Source organism: Eucyclogobius newberryi, unplaced genomic scaffold (genome assembly GCF_026437365.1).
Source record: "Eucyclogobius newberryi isolate DKJ021-1_F unplaced genomic scaffold, fEucNew1.0.hap1 SCAF_19, whole genome shotgun sequence".
NCBI classification, from domain to species: Eukaryota; Metazoa; Chordata; class Actinopteri; order Gobiiformes; family Gobiidae; genus Eucyclogobius; species Eucyclogobius newberryi.
In genome coordinates this window covers 26,005,357-26,027,760 of record NW_027315823.1, presented here as the reverse complement: position 1 = coordinate 26,027,760, position 22,404 = coordinate 26,005,357, and the positions used below count along the sequence as shown (strand labels likewise).

Below are 22,404 nucleotides of genomic sequence, written 5' to 3'. Positions count from 1 at the left end.
CTACAAAAATATAGGTATTAGTGATAAAGTTTTATACGTCATAGAGCATAAGAACTAACGCCAGCATTATGAGTATGCATTTTTAACCATATGGAATGTATAAAGATGATAAAACGCAGCCTCGGTGACGTTAAGAGTGCAGTGCGTTTGCCAGCTTCACTGTCAGACGTGTCGGTTCTAACTCCGGTAATGAAAATAAGTGGCATTTCATTGAAGATAATAATGACTTGCAAAGCACTGGGAGTCGCTGCCAAGCCTCTTGATAGACGCTATAAACGTGATGCAGAGCAGAACTTACAGCTTTATGACAACACGCCTATAATGTAATAAGATTTATCTGCCCCAGTCACACAAGTCTGAGCACTTCGGAAAGGCGCTTTATAAATCTCAGCTTTTCTCGACTGCGAGGAGCCAAGTTTATAACAACTATTTAGTAGTGAATAATAATGGATTCGGATTACAATAAAACAACATCTGAAAAATACAACTTTCATGTAGCTTTCATGGTATGACCTCAATCGTGAAACAATGTTTGAATGTTTTCTCAGACAAGGTCCATGATAGAAATGGATTGCACTTTGATTATGTAAAGTGTCTAATCAAGAATATAACAACGAGACATTGGTGCGGGAGGAGAGTCCAGACTGAAAGGACAAAGGTGTGTACGATCTGCGGGGGAAATAACAACTGCATCCTGCACAGTACTCATTCATGGTTAAATAATCTATTCAACAGTATAAAAATATGTGTACATGATTGTAATGATGGTCTGTGTTGATTGAATGTTATTTTGTTGCTAGCATCAACAATGTGGAACTTGCTTCACTTCTTTGCTGTTAAATATGTGTTCAAAGTCGGTTAAAATCGACAGTGACAGTATCAGAGTTTCAAATGGGTGTATTTGTGTGTTTATTTAACTCCTGGCCATATCTGACAATGGCAATAATACTGACTTCTGTTTACAAGGAAAGCTGTTGGTCTGACTAAAACATACTAAGTAATAAGCAAGGAGGGGCAAAGTCAGTCAAAACATGAATTACATTTTGGAATAGTAAAGATGAGGTCTTAAAAAAAGATATACAAGATTGTATTTCTATCATGATAATATACAGCGCTTTTCTCGAGGCTCAAAGGCGCTTCCCAAAACATTAACAAAACAGTCGATGAAACAGCAAATTAATTAAAAAAAAGATTAAAACTCAAAAATGTTACCAATTAAAAGCATCTCTGATACAACACTGACCCCTTGTGGCTGGAGTCAGTATCTTTGGAACTATCTCGCAGTTATACAGAATATGGAGATGTTTTGCTAACCATTATTGTCCTTTCTCTGTAAAGATAAGAAAGTTTAATGATACATTGTGGAACATTCAAGGCAATTCACTTCTCTCTCTATAACTTGGAGGCAAGATGGCCGATCCTCCACCAGAAAAGTTACACATTGCACCAAACTAATGAGTCCAAACACGCACCACTCCAAGTGCAATGCATATTTTGGGGGATTTTTTCTATGACCTCACCCATGACCAAACGCTTCTCTAATGTTCTCCATGACAGGAACGCTGGTCTGGCTTCAAGCACATTTTGTAAATATGAGGCATTTCTCTCTGATGGATGTCCTGGCGTTTTATAGATTATCCAGTAACAGACAGCGTCTTTCAACTTGTGCTTGAGCGGAGGCTGCGAGGGCCAGATGGCGGATCCGTTCAGACAGGCAAGATGTTGCTAGGAGGCCGTGTGCGGAGGTGCAGCCCCTTTTGTTTGCACGGGGCGACCGCAAACACATGCTACAATTTAGGCCCAGCCATTCGACACGGGGATGTGCGCTTGATCAGTTGTCAAAACGGACAGAGAGAAGATTTGAGCTGATCACGTTTGTATAATGTAAGCTTAATGTAAAATAAGACATTTCATCTTCGGCCTCTATGTATGCAGAGGATTATGTTAAGTATACAGTAGTGCATAGTGTTACAAAGGGGGCCTCCCTAGCAAGACAAGACATTTAGTGAAAGCGCTCAGTGCGGGACTTTTCTGCAGGATGTAGATATATTCACGTGACTCTTTGTAGGGAAGTAAGGAGGACATATCTTTCGTTTGCAGAAAACTTCAGTCTTAACTTCTTATCTTGAAAAATAGACTTTGCAAGACTTTACTGATAGAGGACAATGGCACTGGGGATAGCAGCATGTGTGATGGTCTTCTATTCTTCAGCCAGAGGTCATACATATTAAAGAATCACACTTGTTGATTGTACACACTACTGTAATAATGTTTTGTATGCAAAATGTAAAAATGAAAACAAAATTAAAAAGATGTGGGGATTTTGGTCAATGATGTAAAAACGTTTGGAGCTTCATATAAAATGTGTCCCACTTTGGGCCAAACTAAAGGCCTTTGACACCAGGAGCTACAGATCAAGACAGTAGATTGACAAATATCAGTTAAATCTACTCAGTAATTGGATTTTTTAAAGAGCTTTTTAAGATCATTTAGCGAACAAATCAAGACTGAACTGCTGAACCTCAAATTCGACTCAAACTAATACATTTTTTAACATTGTAGGTATTTCTAATTGAACGATTTGTCTATTTGTGATTACACTGTTGTGAAACAACTTACACCGATAAGCGGTACAGGTATAGAAGAGTTTTAGGATTTCGTATTGTCAGATCTGTGTTTTAGAATTGTATCTCTTCTTGTCTCGATGGCCGCCCTGGTCTTGGCTCCTGTTGCTGTCTGTGCCTTTGACCTTGGCGTTGTCCCTGTCCAGGAGGTGGACTTGTGCTGCGTTGCTCTGCTTGTCACTTTGTGGCTCGACTACATGGAATCCTAAAACCATTTAGACGTGAACAGCTAATGAACCTAATCAGGCTTGGTACAGAGGGGGTTATTGAGTGCCATTAATGTTGTCACGGTACTCAAATTTACACATTGGTTTATAGTTTGAGAAAATTACCAATTGTGGTATCAAAATGTACTCTTTATGTGCAATAGCTTTTATTTTTTAACACAAAATAGTTGTAGTCTCTTTAATATTTCCATGTGTTCTGGTAGTATTTAAAACCTGGGTATTAACCTGGCTTTTTATTTATTTTTATTTTTTTTTACAACCCGACCTTCCATTTGGTTCATATTTCAACAAACTAATATTGAGGTTCTGAAGGTTATTAAATGATATGTTTTGAACCCTAGTCTAAGAGGGCAATATTCACTATTACTGCACTATTCACAGATTTTTATCTTATTTTGATATCTTTAAAGAAACCCATTCTATTAAGAGACAATTTAAAACTAAATATTAAATATTTTGAATGGGGGAAAAAGTCCTCAAAATGTTGCAAATAACAGGAAGCTTAAACCTATGAGCAAGTGTCTCATAAACTTCCCAGAAATGATCATCTATACTTTCCAAGCACACAAATTAAAACCGGAAATTCTCAATACTTGCTGTGTTTATTGTCTTGTCCCGAGGCTTCTCTGGTTGATAGCAGTCCAGCTGGGATAATTGACTGCCTCTCCACCTCTCTCTCCTCTCAGCCTGAATGCTCTTTCACCCATACAAGCTACATGCCAGCTCCCAGTGCCCTGCCATCTATGGGCCCCCCGGATGGGCCCTCAGAAACATGCACAGACTGCTCATACTGCACACGTCTGTCACTACAGCACTGCATGGACGGGACTTCTGGTCAAGAAAATGTAAATAGACCCATGTTCCTTCTCAGGAAAAAACAATCCCCAATGACTTTCACATGAATATAGGCTAAAGTCATTGTATGTTTTTCATTTGATTCACTCATGCATTTTATCCCTCTGGGTGACAAAAGACGCAAAGTTAATCCAATGTGTATGAATCAATAATTTACGACATGAATGTGGTAATAAATCTATTTATATGCAAATGGAACTGGTCCTACATCTGTCATACTTTGTTAGCGTGACTGACCCAAAATGTGAAGGGGAAAAGATGTAAATTGATCAAAGATCTCCAACATCTGAAGATTTGTTTTCACAATGCATTTCCAAATAATCAAGACTCCATTCTTCTATTGTTTGCACGTTTCTCTTAGGCCAATGATTGCGTGCTACAGCTCTCAAAGTACATAGTAACTTGCTGCCCCCTAGTGGAGAGGAGATTTAAAGACATGTCTACATAACACTGGAAAGAACATTGTCCAATTTGCACCTAAATACAGTATGTCATTATTTAATAATAAAAAAACTTCCATCTATAGATGTACATGACATTGTAACTATTATAGTTTTCTCAAAGCCCTTAAAGTAGCATCTACATACACCAAACTTTCCAATATAGAAATTGAGCTTTCAACTAATTATTCCTACCCATTTCCATGCGTGATTTCTTTGAGCTGTTAAATTTGATTACACCAGTTTTCAGTAAGATTTAGTTTGCCCAAATGCAAAATAAGAGCTCTAACATACTTTGAATCCAAGGCCAACGAAATTAAGCAAGACATTTAAATCTTGCTATATCAATTTTCCAGATTTGACCTACAGTATAGTAGTATGGGTAATTTTAGAAAGGTTAACACATAAATGCATGTTTTTTTTTTTTAAATAGATCACATGATAATTTAAAAAAACAAAACTTAATAGTTGTAAGTGCTCTCTACATTGAAGATTTGTTTCCTATTCACCTTGTATTAAATATATTTTCTATGGTGGCGGTCAGGAAAAGCTTTGGGAATTATTTATACTTATTCCTATTGTGAACAAATGAACCCCTTGACATGATCCAATAATAACCTTACATTGCATAATATACATAATGAAAAGCACTTACAACAGAAAGTAGGTCAAGCTTTTTACTTAAAATCGTCATTTTCAAAGCCCTGAAATGAAAAATGAAAAATGTAAAAAAAAGAAAAATTCAAGTCTAAAACAAAACTTCAGTATCATAACCAGCCTTGACAAAGAATCATATGAAAAAACAGTGGACACGTTCACAATTTCATGTAGCCTGAAAAATAAAGACATTTGATGACACATTCTGTACATAATTCATAACAAAATCTAACAGTATTTCAGTTAATGCAGCACTATTTGCAACACTTCAATTTCACATCGGAGTTGGTGCAGACAGAGAAGTCAGTCTGATCTCATCGAGGTGCAATGGCAGTTCATAGTTTTTATTGTACATATACTGTAGTAGTGTCACTTTGGCAATGTAAGCTGCTGCATCACTCCAGTTCCTTATATCGGGCAAACATGGCGTTGCGTACTGCTTGTTTATAGGCGGCATGACTGTACACCTTTTTCTTCTTTTTCTGAAAAACAAAGACACAACCATAAAATTAACCATAATCAAAAGAATGAAAATAAAATCTATAATGGAGTATGCAGGTGTATGTGGGGGACTCCAGAGGCTGCAGTTTGGTGCCATGAGCCAAGTTTACACCATCGTTTACTGATCTACTGGCACGATATACACGGAGAAATGGTCATTTTTCAGATGAGTGAAAACAATCCGCTCAAAGGATTGATATCAAAGCAATCAATCTGTAATCATTTAGGCAGGATATTGATTGGATCTTGGAATGGGAATGATGTTGTCCTGATATGATTTAGGTAGCGTACACAGACTAAGAAAGGTTTAATATGCAAATAAAGAACTCCACCTCCTCCTGACTAATAAAAGGAGTTGGAGGGTGGATAGGAGACCGAGCTGACAATATAAATGTTGTATACAAAGTCTGGGTGCGGGTGAAGAGCTTTTTTTTTTTTTTTTTTCATCAATAGTTTGTCAGTTTTCAATTTGTCTCACAATGGCTCTGGATTCATTTGATGCCATTTTCTGCTCTAATTTATGAGTGTATTTAGTTTGGGCTTCCCTGATGGCTGTATGTGGCACCGTTAAATTGATAATACAGTTAGGTGCAGTTCTTTGTCCTACACAAGAGTTGAATGTCTTGAACCAGGAATTGTTACGAATTGGCCGCTAAAGGCCGCTGGGCAGTACTGCAGGAAGCATGGCTTTTCTTCTCCCGCAGCGGATCAGTCTGTGGCCGTGTTCAGAGGGCCGTTCCTGCTCCGCTCTCTAACACGAGCCTTTAGAACCAGAGCGGAGAGCAGCTTCTTTTAGAGGTCTGCACATGCTCTGAGGACCACACAGCCTCAAACTCATGGATCTATGCTCAAACCACGCTGAATAAACCTGTGAGAATCAAGGATGTTTGCAGGTTCTGCTCTAACCGAGCATGTGCAGAGGAGCAGCACCAAGTTTCAACAGACTTAAAAAACATCTTTTAGAGAGTATTTGTTTGTAGCTAAGGCTCTGTTAATGTTTCCAATGATTAGATGTTGTATAAGAATACAGACAATACAATACAATACGCCCATACAGTGCGTCCGCCCTTCACACGGGAGACAAAGCCCACCCTCACATAATAGCTTTTTTAATTTCACTTTTCTATTATCCACTTAATATTGATGAACAGTCCAGGTCTGCTTGCCCATCCATAAAAGTTACTGCATTCTGCTGGTCTTTATTATTTTGGTGGGCACGCACATATCCAAACAAAGGTTGATGTAAGACATCGCGGTGTTACGCCAGATCGGGGACAGCGTAGTCTCGCCAGGTCTCAGTGAAGCAGATGGCGGAGTGGGCATTCCTGTTTGGTTTGCATGGAAAATTGTTGTTCTTTAACAATCGCACATTTGTCAGGATCAAAGCTGGTAACGGTGGCCGCAACAGTTGCGTCCTAAACCTGCAATGTAAACAAGCAAAGTGCCTTTTCCTGGTGGGTTCATGCTCTGCGTGTGGCCTGTGCATCGTGGTCAGTGACCGCGGGCTCAGGCTCAATGAGGACCACCAATATGATGTAGTTACAGAAGCAGCTGGAACTACTTTTTTGAACTAGCTGTGGGCAGGGCGAGATACCCCTCTGAAAGAAAAATATATGCTAGATCTCCGATCTTTTGATTTATACATTTATATCCAACAACAAAATAATTCTAAATTTCCAAAACCAATACAATTTCAAAACATTTGTACTTTGTAAGTTTGTAGTTATAGTTTTATATGTACTACATATATAAATATAACTAACTAAATTTATAGTGATTTTAATGCACATTATGTAAAGCACTTTGAATTTCTTTTTTTTTTTAACAAATAAACTTGCAAAGCAAATTTACATTTTGATAATAACAAAATAAATACAAAAATACAGAAGCAGAGCTTGTACCATGGCAAGCCTCACGGCCGCCATCTCGCATCAGGTCTGTTAGATCTAGATATAAATAAAATATAAATTGTTAACAGAATCATTCAGCTATAAAGTTCTTAAAAGCACTTATGAAAAGCCAAAAATAATGTATAATTATACATTTCACTCTTATGTAGATCAACTAGCCAAACACAATGTCCCCCATTTTTCCTACTGTTAAGTTGTACTATGTAACCTTTCTCTGAAGGAGGGTCAATCACCTGCTCGTCTCCACAGAGATGTTATTGACCTGGGATGTGCCACTGTATAGCATTAAACTTATATGCATGAAGTCAAGCAGGTGACTTACAAGGGAAATTCACATGGCCTAAAGTTATTGCACCTTCATTCAAAAAATACTTCAGCTTGTAGAGTATCAAAAGTCTAAGAGTTACCTGTACGGGGGCGGGAACGGCTCCTAATCCAGGTCTATCACTCAGTTGGGTCTTTGGCTCCCTACAAATAAATAACAATGATATTAGCGTTGATCACTAAATACAGTTGCAATGTTCACATTACATTGGCCCCTCACCTGGAGCTGCTGGCCCAGTCGTCCTGAAGCTGTGGTGGTAGTGGCGGTGGTGATGGTGGCGGTTTCCTCTTTTTCACCTCTGGTGACTTGGTGGCTACTGGTCCAACTTGTGCATTTAACTGAGGAGGCAAATTTGAATTATTACATTTTGAAGTCACTGGTTTAGATACTAAAGTCTTGTTTCCAAGTGTGATTGAAAAAGATTAAAAAAAGCAACCCGTACAGTATTGTTTTAGAGGATTAAGACAATAATTGATTAAACATTGATCAACATTGGGTAGTTATTTAACTATATATTTTGATTTATTGTCTGAATGTACTGGCATCATACCAACTTTTGCCACTAAATATCCTCCATCTCTAACCCAATCATCTGCATTTTTATCTCCTCCATCACAACATCCATTAAACCTAGTTTAATTTCACTTTCCAATGCTTCCAACATTACTTTTATCCTTGTTAAAAGTATTTCTGCCCCGACTACAAACAAGCCAATTTATAAACGCATCAGTACCTGTTTTTCCTGGTTTTCCAGCGCCTCTAGCTCCTTCTTTGATCTTTTGATCTTGAGGTGAATCTCCATATTTTGCTGTTATGCAAATGTTATAATCATTAGAAACCACTTTCTTTAGGCCAGTGGAAAAAAACAAACAAAACAACAAAACCAACTTTGTGCAGGTCTGACAGCTGCTGGTGCCGTACAAGTGCGTCTTTGTTTGGGAACTGCCTTCTACACAGTAAACAGGCCATCTTCTTCCAGTCCGTGAGCCGGTCCTCCTTCTCCGAGGAGTTACTGTTTTTAGAGGCTTTGGGCTCGTCCTTGTCTTCCTCCATCTCTTCATCACTGCCTGCTCCATAGTCCGACACTAGTGCACCCAAAGACCCCATTGAACGCTAGACAACGAAACGAAAAAGAAAATAGTAAAAAAGAATAACATTTCAAACTCGCTTTTTGTTAGGAAATCACACCTTTGACTTCTCATCTTTCTTAGGGGCAAAGGGCATCTTGAACAGCTCCTCACTGCCTCCTGTTATCTACAAAAGGTAAAAACAAAAATATCAAATCAAAACTACATAAAAACATTTTATGGGGACATCCAAGTTTTATCACCCACTTTTCTTTCAAATACTGCAAAACCGGCGTCAGCAGATTTGGACTGCCTCCGGTCATCGTCACCCCTCGAATGAGAAGAGGGGGTACGGACACTGTCCTTTTGACGATTCTGAATCTTTGCCCACCTCTCCATATCCTTCATGATCTGAAAAACAATGTCACAAATTTACAGTTATATATTCAAATGTATAAGGTCTTTTAAAAACCATACCAAGGTTGAGTGACAATACAATAAATAAAAGAAATTAAAGACAAATTTAAGCTTCAAACTTCATTGCCAATGCCACAGAAAATTACAATTTATTCTTCCAAAACGTTTAAAGTATGCGCTCAGCGGTGTCTTTTAATGTTGCTTATGCACAAGCAGATCATTGATAAATTGAAAGCAGATCCCAATTTGATTAAAGCCCCAACTTTTTAACCAAAGCTTGTCTCCATGGAAATCTTTTTCTTTTAGCTATACTATTCCACAATATGAATGTTCTGATAGAATGTTTTACATTTCCATTTCTATGGAATCATGCGAATGACTTTTCATCTCCAGAAAGTTACATGTTACACTTTTCATTCAATAAACTTCACTGCCCTAAACCCTAAATCAAACCCAGCGAAACAGATTTTTCATACTCTACGCTATTTTTCGACAGGTTTCCCAGTGATGTAGTACGGCATTCTTTATTAAAACCATAACTATACCTTGACTGCAGCCCGACTTTTTGGCTTATCATCCTTGTCCTTCCTGCCCTCCTCATCCTCCTTCATGTCCTGAGGCGGAGATGCGGGTGCAGGTGGTGCCAGTGCCGTGACGGGCTCCGGGGCAACAGTGGGGGCTGAGGTGGGTTCTATGGGGGCGGACAATGGCACTTGTGGCACATTTGGGGCAGGCGGGGCATGTGTAATTTGTGAGGTCTGCGGAGCGAGGGGCGTGTGGGGGACTTGGGGAGTGTGCGTTATGTGAGGATTTGGCGGTGGCTTCTTCATCTCAAGAGGGGCGTCCGCAGCTGGGTTGGACAGAATGGCATGGTCCATCATAGTCATGCCCACAGCATGTCCATCTGCAGACTGACCTGCAGGAACCGGGATGTAGACTTTCAGCGTAGGGTCCCAATAAAGATACTCCTGGTTTTCAGCGTTGTAGAAATACTAGGTAGAAAAAACAATAAAAAATGTATAGTTAGAAATATTCACTTGTTAAATACCTTTTTTTTAATAATGTATGACTTTCAAAGATAAAAGCGCACAATGTAACTTTTTATCCTGGAATGTTCCACAGGACATTCAATCTTACAAGTTACAGGTCACATCTGTGACGAGCCACATGTTTTAAAAGGTATATTTTAGCAATAAAAACAATTGTTATTGAGTAAATACAAGATAGACTAAGCAATATAATCTCCATGGAGACAAGAAGGTGGCCTCACCAGAAAAGTTACATAGTGCACCTTTGAATTAGTTTGTTTTGAAGCAGTTGATATATTGTGGCATCTCACAAATGCCAGCGGTCAATATGAGATGATTAAAAATATTATTGACTGGCATCAATTATACCAAAGAAATATGTTAATATGGTTCTGTTAATACAGTAGGTCTGTTGAATGAGTTTATGAAATAAATGTTTGAAAAAGATTCAGTTGTAGTTATCTGGACTAACACTATTTACTAAAGAGGCTGGTTTGATAGTAAACTAAGAGGGTTAGTTTCTGGTGAAACCAAAAACACCTCCTGATAAAAGGTGTGGAGTAGTAGACTAGGATAAATATCTGAGTTCCCGGTCTTGATTCGCAGATTGAGAATGACTCTCGGATGAGTGTTGAAACGTATGACTACAACTGAATCTTTTTCTACAATGGAACACTCCTGGACGAATGAGGGATTACACAGACATAATTAAATGGTGAAGATCTTATCAATACATGTTTTAATATCATGATTGATTGATTGATTAATTCTTATTTGGTGATACAAGAAAAACCTCAAGGTCGTCAACATGTGGTAACCTCTATAAAGATTAAACTGTCATTAAAATACATGCAATTGTATGTGATATGAGATACATCCATAAATGCAAACAAACACTTGGTATTGAAGGAATAAAGCGTAATCTTACTCTAGAATTCGGGTCATAGTACAGTGTCGTCTCTGGATCATAGTAAAAGCCAGAAGTGGCATCATACAAGTAGTTAGTCACATCTGGAGCCTCTGGAACTAAAAGAAAAAAAAACAAGAAAAAAACGCAATGGTTACACTAACCACTAATCTCATCTTGTCATTTTCTTAACATTAGTGTGATCGAACCATAAAAATTGGGCTGTGGTGGCTTTGCAGTGACTGGTTCAATTGGCAAATGAACTGGAGTGTCAACATATCCGAGTCCCTGTGGGATTACATACACAAGGCAGAACCGATATAAATGGAATGCTAAAACAACTCATTGAATTCAAAATTGTTCTTTGAAGGGTTGCTATAATTAACTGCCTGATAAAGACAAACACACTATCAATTTGATAAAGTAGCAATACTTTAGGCAACAAAATGTCTGACCAAACTTGTATCTTTGAGTTCTACAAACATGGTCTGAATTGTTTGGGATTCTTCATTTGAAGTATGAACTGCAAAACAAATCTCTCAATTGATACGGTTTCTGAATGTGAACTAGATCTGGCTCAGAGAATAAAATCACACATCTTATTGCTAAACCCATTTTCCATAAGGGATCATCTCAAAATGGGTTGAAGCTGAAAAGACTTAATATTTTTCGTCTGGGGGGGGGGTTGTTTGTTTACTCAATCCATGTGGATTGAGTAAACATTATTTGGAGAGTTCATAACTTCTACTGATAAACATACCAAAGGATGTTCAGGGATGTTCACTAGAGGTGAGCAGGGTCTATCAAGCTACTATCGTTTAATCAACACGTACAATTTTAAGTGAAGCCAGTCTTAAGTCTTTTGAGGGGGGGAGGGGGTCCAGAGAGAGACGAAAAAAATTTAATCTTTTCAGCTTCAACCCATTTTGAGAAGATCCTTAAGTGCCCAATGGCAGCCCTTGTTACAGGGATAATAAAAGACAATCCCTCACCTGGCTCATGCTGGGGTTTAACGGCAGAGGCAGATTTGGGGTGACGAGCATCACACCACCTGAAGACAGAACATCTAAATAAGAAGCAATAAACGCACATAAAAATAGCCTGTTGAGTGTCAGGGGAGCCTTGCCTTGCATCTCTGTGGGTGCAGTGACAGGTGGAGGTATGGGCGGCATGTACTGTGGAGGAGGCATGAACGGCTGCTGCGGCTTAGCTGGTGGTGGTGGCTGCAACAGAAAGTAAGAACTGTAATATGAATGATGACGAAAGAGGCCAACTCCGGAGCAAAAAAGGACAAAATATAAATATAATAGATTACAATGTGCCTTAACAATGGCATTCCAATTATTAAAAGATTTCAAAATTAAGCTAAGATTCAACTTGCTGTGAGAGTGGAAATCTCAAACCTCACAACAATCCAGCTCGCAGTGCAAGGCGAGTAGGCGGTGAGTAAAAACAGACTTACCCAGGTTGAGTTGGGCTGTGCAGGATTTTTCAATGGTTTGGCGATTTCAACATAAACCCTGAAACCGTCGATATACACGGGCCTGAGCTTGGACAGAAGCTCAACAAGACGTTTCACTTGCTGCAAAAAGAAACGCAGATGCAATTGGTAAATAGAGAGGCTAAATTACTATTTAATTTATTTTTGTTAAAGTCTAGATAATTTATTACTTAATTTAAAAAAAAAAGTGAAACGGTTCTTTTAGAGGAATTCAAAAACAATTTATAATTCGCAATATAATTTGTATTATTATTAATTATGCAATATATTTATACAGTTGTGTGTTTTTACCTCATGTGATTCCATGTCGACAAAGCAGAAACACTTGTTTCCCGTTTTAGCCTTGACAATTCGGACATTTCTCTCATCCAGATAGGCATAAGGGTCCAAGGCTTTCAGAATGGTCTCTACTGTTGTGGTGGGCTTCACATACTTTATTATCAGGGCTGTGGAAAAGAATTTTAAAAAATTAACCCTAAAGCAGCAGTAAGACCATTACATCTGTAGCATCACTGGGCCAATAGCTAACCTGGCCAGCCAGATGAATTCTCACGATATTTGTGAGTTCACAAACTCTGGAGAATCCATCTGGTCCGCCTTCCACTGTTGAGTTTGAGCCGCAGTGTGGCAGAAAAATCACAGTGCAGCATTATGGTTTGGGCAAGGGACGAACCTTAAAGGTTGAATGGACAATTTTTTTGGCCCAAATCTGAGTCTTATTTCCTCGTGGCGTGGACTGCCAATTAGTCCTGCCACATATCAATCATAAAAGACACCTACCGCTCACCTGCAGCCGTGTGTGGCTCGTCCCACGTTTCCGCGTGTCTAAGCGCATTGATCTATCATAATATAGTTCCCTCAGTGTACGGGACAAAATGAAGACGGAGAAAGACTGTTCAATCTGTCTCAGAAGTAGACTGAAATCTACAGGAGACGAGGGATGTGATGCGATCCATCGGGCTAATAAACAAACGCATGTGTGTGTTGTATCAGTCCGCACGGGGGAGTGCGCATGCGCACTTCCACCTGCGTTCTCAAATCGCCGAAAAATCGTCCATTGCGCCTTTAACTAAAATAGTGATGCTGTCAGACGTACTTTGGCCTATTTTAGCAGCTCTACGGCATTCTAGGACAGTGAAGAAGTCTGAATTTAACTGGCTTGAACAAAAGTTTGATTTCTTGGCTTGATCTGCTGTTATGACGAGTATTTGAAGCTGATTAGGTGAAGGATCACAACATTCTGCCTTCCCCCCTGTGGGGGGGGGGGTCATGGGTTGGTTTCATAGTTATTTTGAGGGTCCCGGTGTGAAAAGTTTGGAAATCCCTGCTCTAGTGCAAACCGTCATTGTGTCCTTAGACAAGAAACTTTGCCAAGTATGAATGTGGTGTGCGAGTGACTGGTCAGAGGGGCTGACAGTGCCGTTTACCCAAGGGCTGCCACAGAGTATGGCATGAATTAATAAAAAGTGACTATGAAAGACTAGTGCATCACTATTACTTTAAAAAAACACACTTTTGCTTTCTCCGTAGTCTGTTTGAGCTAGATGTTGTGGTGGAGGCTGCTGGCTGGTCCATGGCTCCCGGGGCACGTCCTCCTGCTGCTGGAGCTGGTCCACCTGCTGCTGCCACGCCTCCGGTGTCAGGTCTGAGCTGCGCTGCCACTGGTCTGTGCTACTCTCGTCTGGGGCCAGTCCTGGAGCAGAGCCGTTTAGAGTGCTTTTCAGCTCCTCTGGAGGGGCACTGGGTCTAGTCAAATGTGACTCAGCATCATGAGGAAAGGTATGATCGACATCCTTTGAAGCACAGAGATTAGGGCTACGTTAAGCAGTATGTGAAAAACAAATCTTGTGACATAATGATTGCAAATTGTGGTAAGGTATCTACTAGGAGTAGATTTGATGTCATGGATATTAATTCATTCAAATTGATTTCAATGTCAATAGAGGGCCAAAATTGGCCAATTCTGCTAGAATAGTGGAGAGCAGCACTGCACTTTGAAGGCAAGCACCCATTCTGTCAAACCCTGCCCCATAAATTGACATAGTGTATAAATGAGTGGAAGTAGCAAGTTATATAGCAAATATTTGTTCTGCGTTAAAGCAGTGCTAATGGGGACCTAACAATAAAAAATAAACTTGTGTGATGAGATTCATTGAGACAAAAATCCCAACAAGTGCAAAATGCTTTGGACCAATCAGGAGCTACAGGTAACAACGCTTTACACAGGTAATAAAGCATTAACAGGACAGAGGGAAGCTGCTGTGAGCTGACAGCCCTTGGACACTGTGTGAAGATAAATACAATTAGAATGCACTGATTCTATTCACAAGGCCACATAAAAAGCTTTAGTTTGTCATGAAGCTTGAGCTGCAAACTATAAAAATAGTGAGCTCACATAGAGTTTGAGCAGCAACCGTCAACAGGGTCTTTGATATCAACATTTCGTATTAGAAAACCCATCATAAGTCCATATTCATGCATCATGCTGCTAATGGATGAATGGCTCTGTGGTTGCCATGAAACGGGCACTTTTTTTTCAAATATAGAACTCGGCACCAAATTGGCCGTTATAACTGCTAGCCGCGATTAGCTTCAACAGTTTAAGATTGATTTGTCCACTCAGTCTATGCAAATGAATAATATAAATCAATGTAAACTGTGACAGGTTATTTATTCCTTTAGGAAACAGGACTTGATGTGCCCAGTGTTACCAAAGTCATTACTTTCTCTGCAAGTCATTCAGTATCAAGGCCAGTCTTTAGCAGCAGAAAGTGTTCCACACCACATTCATCATCATTCACAGTTATGCAGACATATTTAGCGCAAATGTTTTTTTTATGAATTGGTAAATTATATTCTGACCATTAATTGTGAATTGAATGGGAATTTCGAGTAAATACACTCACCTGAGGCACTCTGCTACAGTCCTCCGGCCGGACAAACTTCATAGAAGCCAAATTAGAGCCAATCTTTAGGGAACCCTGAAACGAAACCAGACCAGTCACTTCGGGATTAGAAGACAACTCTAAGCCTTTCATTATAATGTAGACTAGGACCTTAATATAAGAAATCTACTTAACTGTAGGTAAACATGCTGCAACAAGCCAAAGTAAATATTGGTTTATGCTTACAGTAAACCTCACTAAGAGTTAAAACGTTAATAAATCATCAAAGTCTTTTATGAGAAACTAGATATTTAACATTTTTTTATTTATTTTTTTATTAAATTAATAAAAACAAAACTGAATAAAAGTGACAAGTTTAAAAAATATACAAGCTTCTTCCCCAAGCCCCAAACCACATACAAGCTCAACGTCCAACCAACAAATCTGTGCAAAATTTATTATGCATATTTTCTGTTTTTTGTCAACTAGATAGAATTTCAGTCAAAACTAAAAATAAATTAAAATTGGTGGTCAATATTAACACCGATTTCCGTCCCTAAATCTTGTAAAGGATCCTTCAATCATACATAGCACAATGAGCAACTTAAGGTAATACTTATAATAATACCGCCCGGTATTAGACCAACAATCTTTCTACATCTGAGTAAATGTCCCTTCAATTGAGCTACAATTATCCTTATGAATCAATCCACAACAAAGTGCTCTACAAATAAATGTTACGCGCTTGCAAAATGGTTCTAACCAAACATTCCAAATGCAGGTGGTCTTCTGGAACCGGACAATGTGTGAAGGTCTTTGGCCATTACTGACCTTTCCAGAAATAGCACATTTACACTGAAAACATGAGTGAGCTACAGCCTTTCCTGTAATGGTTTATTTTAGTTTGGCAGTAGGACCACATGCAAGAGACACTTCTTAGCTGCCTTCTCATTTTTGTGCCCCTAACACTCGCCACTTTACATAACTTTTTTTTTTTCATCCATTATTAAGATATGAGAAGGATACGATGCTCGGAATAAACTCCACAGAAGCCTCCACCATTGACTTATGCATGTATGAATGTCAACAAATATTACCTCCATTACCTGATGTCTGCTAGAAAGTTTATATACTGGCCCAGTAAAATTAGTTCACAGATACACAAGCTAGCAGTTATAGACTCCCAGTGCAGCCCACTGACACCAAATGAGAATTCCAATAGTAGACATCATTAAACAGAAAGAAATTAGATGCATTTTCCTTGGAGCCAAAAACACACCTAGGCTATAAATGTCTTATTTCACCCAAATATCCAAAGAAAGCTTATTGAATAGGTACTAAAAAGGCTACAACAGAAATCCCCTTTAATCTTGATATGCACCCTGAAGAAGGCTCATCAGAGACATGTTTATTTTTATTGCCTAGAAGAAAAAGGCGTTTTAATAATTACCATCAAAAGTTCCTTTGAGTTCAACTTGATCCCTACTGACACATGCGCAAAAGGAATCATTCAGTGCTTAAAGCACAACCTCTGGTGGTCATTCAGGATTCATAGAACCGTATTGCAGTCGCAACGTTCATTCTTTGCCTGTTTTTGCATCTTGCTGGCATCATCCATCTGCCTTTTTAATCTTATAGCAACAACAGCAAAACAATTTGTTGGTGAAACAAAACACTTACATTGGGCAGAGAAAAGTCAAAATAACCTCTCTCAATGTAAACTTAAGTATCAATTCTGAAGTCACTGCTCATGTCAAGTAGAACTGGAGCTCCACTTAAAACCAAGACTCAATTGTCACCATTTTTAAGGTCACAATAAAACAATAGATGCAGTAAGTCTCCCTCATCACCTTAAAGAACATTTTATAGATGAAGCCTTGAATTTCCACAATGAATTTTCCATGTCACATCTGATTGAAGCCACAAGTAGCAAAATAACTTCTCAAAAGAAAGACTGAAAAGGGCAAGTCAAAGGTCTAGGTTCAACACTGCAACTGCACAGTGCAGAGTGTACGCTCTACAGCGAACAAAGACATCCCAAATATAACAGCTCTTTTTAAAGCAAAAGAGACCTAAGAGCAAAGTACTCAAAAATGAATCAGCAGTGCTTTCAAATCCCAACAAGCAATTTAAACCTTAATGCAAGTCTTAATGCAATTAGAGCAGCGTCAGTTTAACGGTGGTACAAACACAAACAGCCTGTTTTTATAGAAATGCGAATAATTAAATCATCCCTACCCCTTTTTCGATTGATGCTTAATTGCCTATCAAGCCCAAATTTATGTAACTGGGTAGCAATCTTTAAAAATAGATAAAGATTTACAGTGTTTGCCATGGGGATGGCCAGTTGGTACAGTTGTACATATTCCCATTAGTTCTGGTGAACAGAGTATGTTGTTAACATGACAGCTATTTCAGTGGTTTTTGGGTTCAAATGATTAGTGCATTTCTTTCTCAAAGAATAGAGTATGCCCCGCCCAGTCTCGCCCCCCAAAGCCCTCTCAACCCCTCGTTTCCAGGTGGAGACAGCCTCGCAGAATGATGAGGATGGGCCACCTTGTTGGACTCCATGATGTGGACTGCATCCTCAGGGTTTAAAAACTCCACAATGGCAGTATCGTAGCTGTAACCTGGGGACAGCATTTGAAATACAGATGGTCTTTGTTAGTCAATTCCAGTAAAGACAGTCACTAAGACATAGAAGACAGACTTCGATCGACAATGAGCGCATTGTTATATTTTGTCAAGAACATATTCACCTTAGATTTTAGGTCTGCTTTCTTTTGTGATGGACTTGAAAATACCTTGCATAGATAACTTTTCAGGACAGTTGCAACAGACAACTGTGCATGTTCCTTTGTGACAAAATAACAGCTTTTGCCATCTCCTTACCAAAAACTGAAGTTTCATCTTGTTCAGAAAGGAATTACTACATGTAAAAGAGCACCAACAATGCAGAATTTAGGTGCTCAATTTAAGCAGCTAGTAGTGAAAATATGTTGATGCTGGAAGACCAGTATTTTTCATGACTTTTGTGACGCCACAAAGTTCACACAAAGACCTCACACCAAGTGGGAATCCCATATACTCCCATGTTCACACAATAAACAAAAGCAACTGCAAACATTAAAAATATTGCGAGAATAACAATCGAAAGTCGAATAGCGAAGTATCGAGGTGTTTGCGATCGTGCGTTTCACACAGAAGTGCTCTGGAAGAACTCTTACCTGGAACAACTGTCTTGATCTTCATTCCCTGAAGCAGAACACCATCAGGAGTAGTGAAGGCTCCCAAAATCTACAAAAAATAAAACTGTAAGCTCTGTACTCACTTTACATTAAACGTTTCTTTAATGTTATCAACGATCTACCTGTTCCATGGTGGCAGTCTTTGGAATACCCATGATTGACAATGTATTGGAAACCGGGTCCTCAAATACTGCACCCCTGTAGTCTTGATCCTTTGAGAAAATGTGTGTTCAATGTTGATTACAAAAAAGAGAAAAGTGATCCATTCTGTAAAAACAACTGTATAATTGTACATACCTGTGAAGCAGATTCAATGAACCTTTCTGGTGCAGCAGATTTACTTATAAGTGTGTCGGGTGTGGGAAGCATCTCAGGTTTGAAAGCAAAGGCTCTAGATTCCGTTCGATAATCTACGTCTCTGTAGTCCTGGTCTCTCGGCGGCGGTCCGCTGCTGCTGCTCAGGTCAGTGTCCTCATCTGACTTTGTACTTGGAGGTGCTTGGCTGCATGATACATCCTTGAAACTCTCAGGTGGCTTGTGTAGCTCATGTGGAGATTGAGTCTTCACTAGGTTTGGTGGTGGCTGTCTATATTCAAGATCCCTGTCCTCCAGCCAAGGTTTTTTCCCCCTTTCTCGACTAAGCAGGTCATTAAGTGGAGGCATAAAGTCTGGTGAGCCCTTTTTTCCAGGTAAATCCATAGGGGGGAAATTATCTCTGCATGGGAAGTTTAAATCATTAGCTGGGTAATCCATTGGCATCTTATTTCTTTCTTGAAAATGCAATGAATCTCTAATATTTTCATTCCTACCAAAGTCCATAGGGTAGTTGGGTTCATTTGTGCTACCAAAACCTTTCGAACTCACCATAAAAGGTTTTTTTTCTTTGCGGTGTTTCCATTCTTCAGCCAGCGTCATCTCTTCCCCGCACCGAAAATCCGTTAGCGGACTGTCGCCCTCAGGATCAATAGCGGCCTCGTCTGTGGTTTGGGGACCACTGTCCTCTGGTGCAAACTCTGGTCCTCCTCGGTCATCGTGAGGGATGGGTTCATTTCCAAACCTCGGTGGAGAGTGAGACGGACCTCTTCCTCTGAAGTCAGATATTGGTCCAGGGCGGTTTCTAAAATCCATGTCGGAATCAAATCCCCCTCTAGGATTAAAGGCTGATCTCCCACGTCCTCTGTCCATGTCCATCCTCCTTCTCTCATGTGGAGGCATATCCATGTCAAAACCTTCATTGTGGCGCATCGGGGAACGGTCTCGTCCCTCTCGAAATCTGTCCTTTCTGTCCATTCGATCTGGGGGAAACCCTCTTCTCCCTTCACTGTGAAATGGCGACCGCTCAAACTGAAACCCTTCTCTATCCATGTCCATGAATCTACCTCCTGGTTCCCGCTGGGGCATATTCCTGGCATCCATGTCATCAGGGTTTCTCCCTTCCTCTCCAAAACCAGGAGTGTACGCGAACCTCTCCTTAAAGTTAACCTCGACCTGTCTTCCAGGAGCAAACTCTGGTTCTTCACCACGCCTGAAGAAATCTCTTCCCCCCGGACCACCCATGCCCCGAGGGTCCCTGTCATGCCCCCTCATGGGTGGGCCATCCATTCTTCTCATGTCCATGGGTGGCATGTCAAAATGTCTTGGACCCATGTTCATGCCACCCCTGCCTCTGTAGTCGGGCATGGGGCGGTCCCTGCCCCCGTAGTCGTCATGGTGATCACTGCAATGTGCGCAAATTAACAGTTAATATGGCACTCAACATAAATTACGAACGCACATCTACCATATTATTTTTTCTGCGTTCACTTCCAACAGCAAATAACATTGTTCACCGAAAATGAGGTCCTCCCCGTCGTCTCGGTCCAGGCCCAGGTCCATCCCACATTTTAGCCGAACACAGATCTGCAGAACAGGCAGATAAAGCTTGAATCCGACATTATAAGTATGATGGGGTTTAGACAAACATAACTATAAGCGGTAAGGAAATACATTTGAGATTTATGTCAATTTCTAAACAAAATGCATGCAATTGTGGGAAATGGGACAAAGGCCTTAGCATTGAAATCAAACATTCACCACCTCTAACAAATCCCCGTAGGCGTAACACAAATCTGTTGATTACTTTTCAAGTCTTTATTTACATTGAGTCTGGAGATCTGATTATTCATATGATCATTCAAAACATTAAGGTTAAAAAGTATCCGGGCAGATCCATGAATGTGACGCAGCCAAACCCTGAGCACCGGTGTCACTGCGCCACTGAGGCAAACAGGCTCGGCACATCACTGCAAAGCTCAGTATGACGCCTAAACTTCCCATTATGTCAAGTGTTGAACTAGGACGTACCTTGATTACTCTGAGTGTCCTGGATTGACAACCGTCCTTAGTATTTTTTGTAGCTTAATGCTAAAGATGCTAAAGAAGCTAACGGAGCTTCTGCCGCAAAACAAAGATGGGGGCGGACGCTCTTCTTTTGGAGTCAGACCCGGCACAACTTTGTGCTTCTGCCACTTAGCGGTGAAAACACGGTACTAGCACATTCTTGCACTATTCATCTGTGGTTATGGTTACATACGTTTCAAAAACAAATCTCTATCATTTCTGGAGTTATCTGATGATTGAAACAATAATGCAAACAAAGTTAATTTGAATCTTGTCTTTCACATTATGAAAATGTACCATTATGAATCAAAAGCTGCCTTCTTATGCCCTGCACCAATTAACTAAAGTGTTTGGATTTATAAAAGGAAAAAAAAAAGTTCATACAGGGCTGTTAAGTTGATATACACAAACATTTTTATAATTTAATATAATTCAAATGGAAATATTTTGTTCATACCAGGGGTTAACTCATTCAAAAAGATCCATTGTATTTGATCAACTTTATTTGATTGTGATCTTATCTTCTTTTTATAACTTTTATTTTCGTTTTTTTTTATTTAGTCAATTTACAGAAAGACAGTTTGTTTTAGGCTAATAAAACACAACTGTTTGTAAATGCATATGCAATACTGTCATATTCATGTGCAATACTGTCATATGCATGTGCAATACTGTCATATTCATGTGCAATTTGTGCAATACTGTCATATTCATGTGCAATACTGTCATATGCATGTGCAATACTGTCATATTCATGTGCAATTTGTGCAATACTGTCATATTCATGTGCAATACTGTCATATGCATGTGCAATACTGTCATATTCATGTGCAATTTGTGCAATACTGTCATATTCATGTGCAATTTGTGCAATACTGTCATATTCATGTGCAATACTGTCATATTCATGTGCAATACTGTCATATTCATGTGCAATACTTTGACAATCATCTTATTATCTTCATCTTATTTTATAGCAATATTCTCTGTCCATATAACAGGAGTGTTACTATTGTTATTATTATGTTTTATTACGAGTTTAATAGGTTTTTTATAAGAGTGTTTTTTTTTTTTTATAAGTTATCTGTTTTTATTAATTATTATTTACGTCTACCTACTTTGTGTTGCAACACTGGAATTTCCCCATTGTGGGAGAAATAAAGGCTTATCTTATCTATTGGGGTTTTGACACTCCTTCCTTCCTTCTGGAAATATTATCCAATGTTGCTTGAATCGCGTCTGTACTTTTCTGAGCCAGTAAGTAACTGTAAGTAGCTGTCAAAGAAGCGTTCATTTATGAAGTCATCAGTGGAGAAAACATGCGGGAAATCATCAGGATCAAGGAAATCATCAGGATCAATTCCTCTGATAATACTTCTGGTTCAGACTCTTCATCTATTTCCAGCTCTATTTGTGGCTCTTTATCAGATTTA

At 39.4% G+C, this 22,404-nt stretch overlaps 1 protein-coding gene across 1 annotated transcript; it reads right to left on the bottom strand.

Moving 5' to 3' along the window:
- Positions 1-4,712: 4,712 nt before the first annotated feature.
- Positions 4,713-21,064, bottom strand: rbm6 (RNA binding motif protein 6). The gene is made up of 21 exons (XM_072452472.1): positions 20,936-21,064; positions 20,422-20,491; positions 18,890-20,309; positions 18,715-18,804; positions 18,572-18,641; positions 17,901-17,974; positions 15,366-15,440; positions 13,973-14,252; positions 12,751-12,905; positions 12,421-12,540; positions 11,951-12,181; positions 11,168-11,246; positions 10,980-11,077; positions 9,569-10,015; positions 8,874-9,017; positions 8,728-8,793; positions 8,428-8,652; positions 8,273-8,347; positions 7,759-7,877; positions 7,622-7,682; positions 4,713-5,285 (listed from the first exon to the last, which is right to left on the bottom strand). Exons 2-21 carry the CDS (start codon positions 20,472-20,474, stop codon positions 5,199-5,201), a joined length of 3,969 nt encoding a protein of 1,322 aa, XP_072308573.1. The 5' UTR covers positions 20,475-20,491; positions 20,936-21,064; the 3' UTR covers positions 4,713-5,198.
- Positions 21,065-22,404: the final 1,340 nt, after the last annotated feature.

Coding starts and splice junctions, on each gene's coding strand:
- rbm6 (XM_072452472.1), bottom strand. CDS start 20,474: ATGTGGGATGGACCTGGGCCTGGACCGAGACGACGGGGAGGACCTCAT. Junction 14,253..15,365: donor ACTGTAGCAGAGTGCCTCAG/GTGAGTGTATTT, acceptor TGTGCTTCAAAG/GATGTCGATCATACCTTTCC. Junction 5,286..7,621: donor CCGTTCCCGCCCCCGTACAG/GTAACTCTTAGA, acceptor TTTGTTTTTCAG/AAAAAGAAGAAAAAGGTGTA.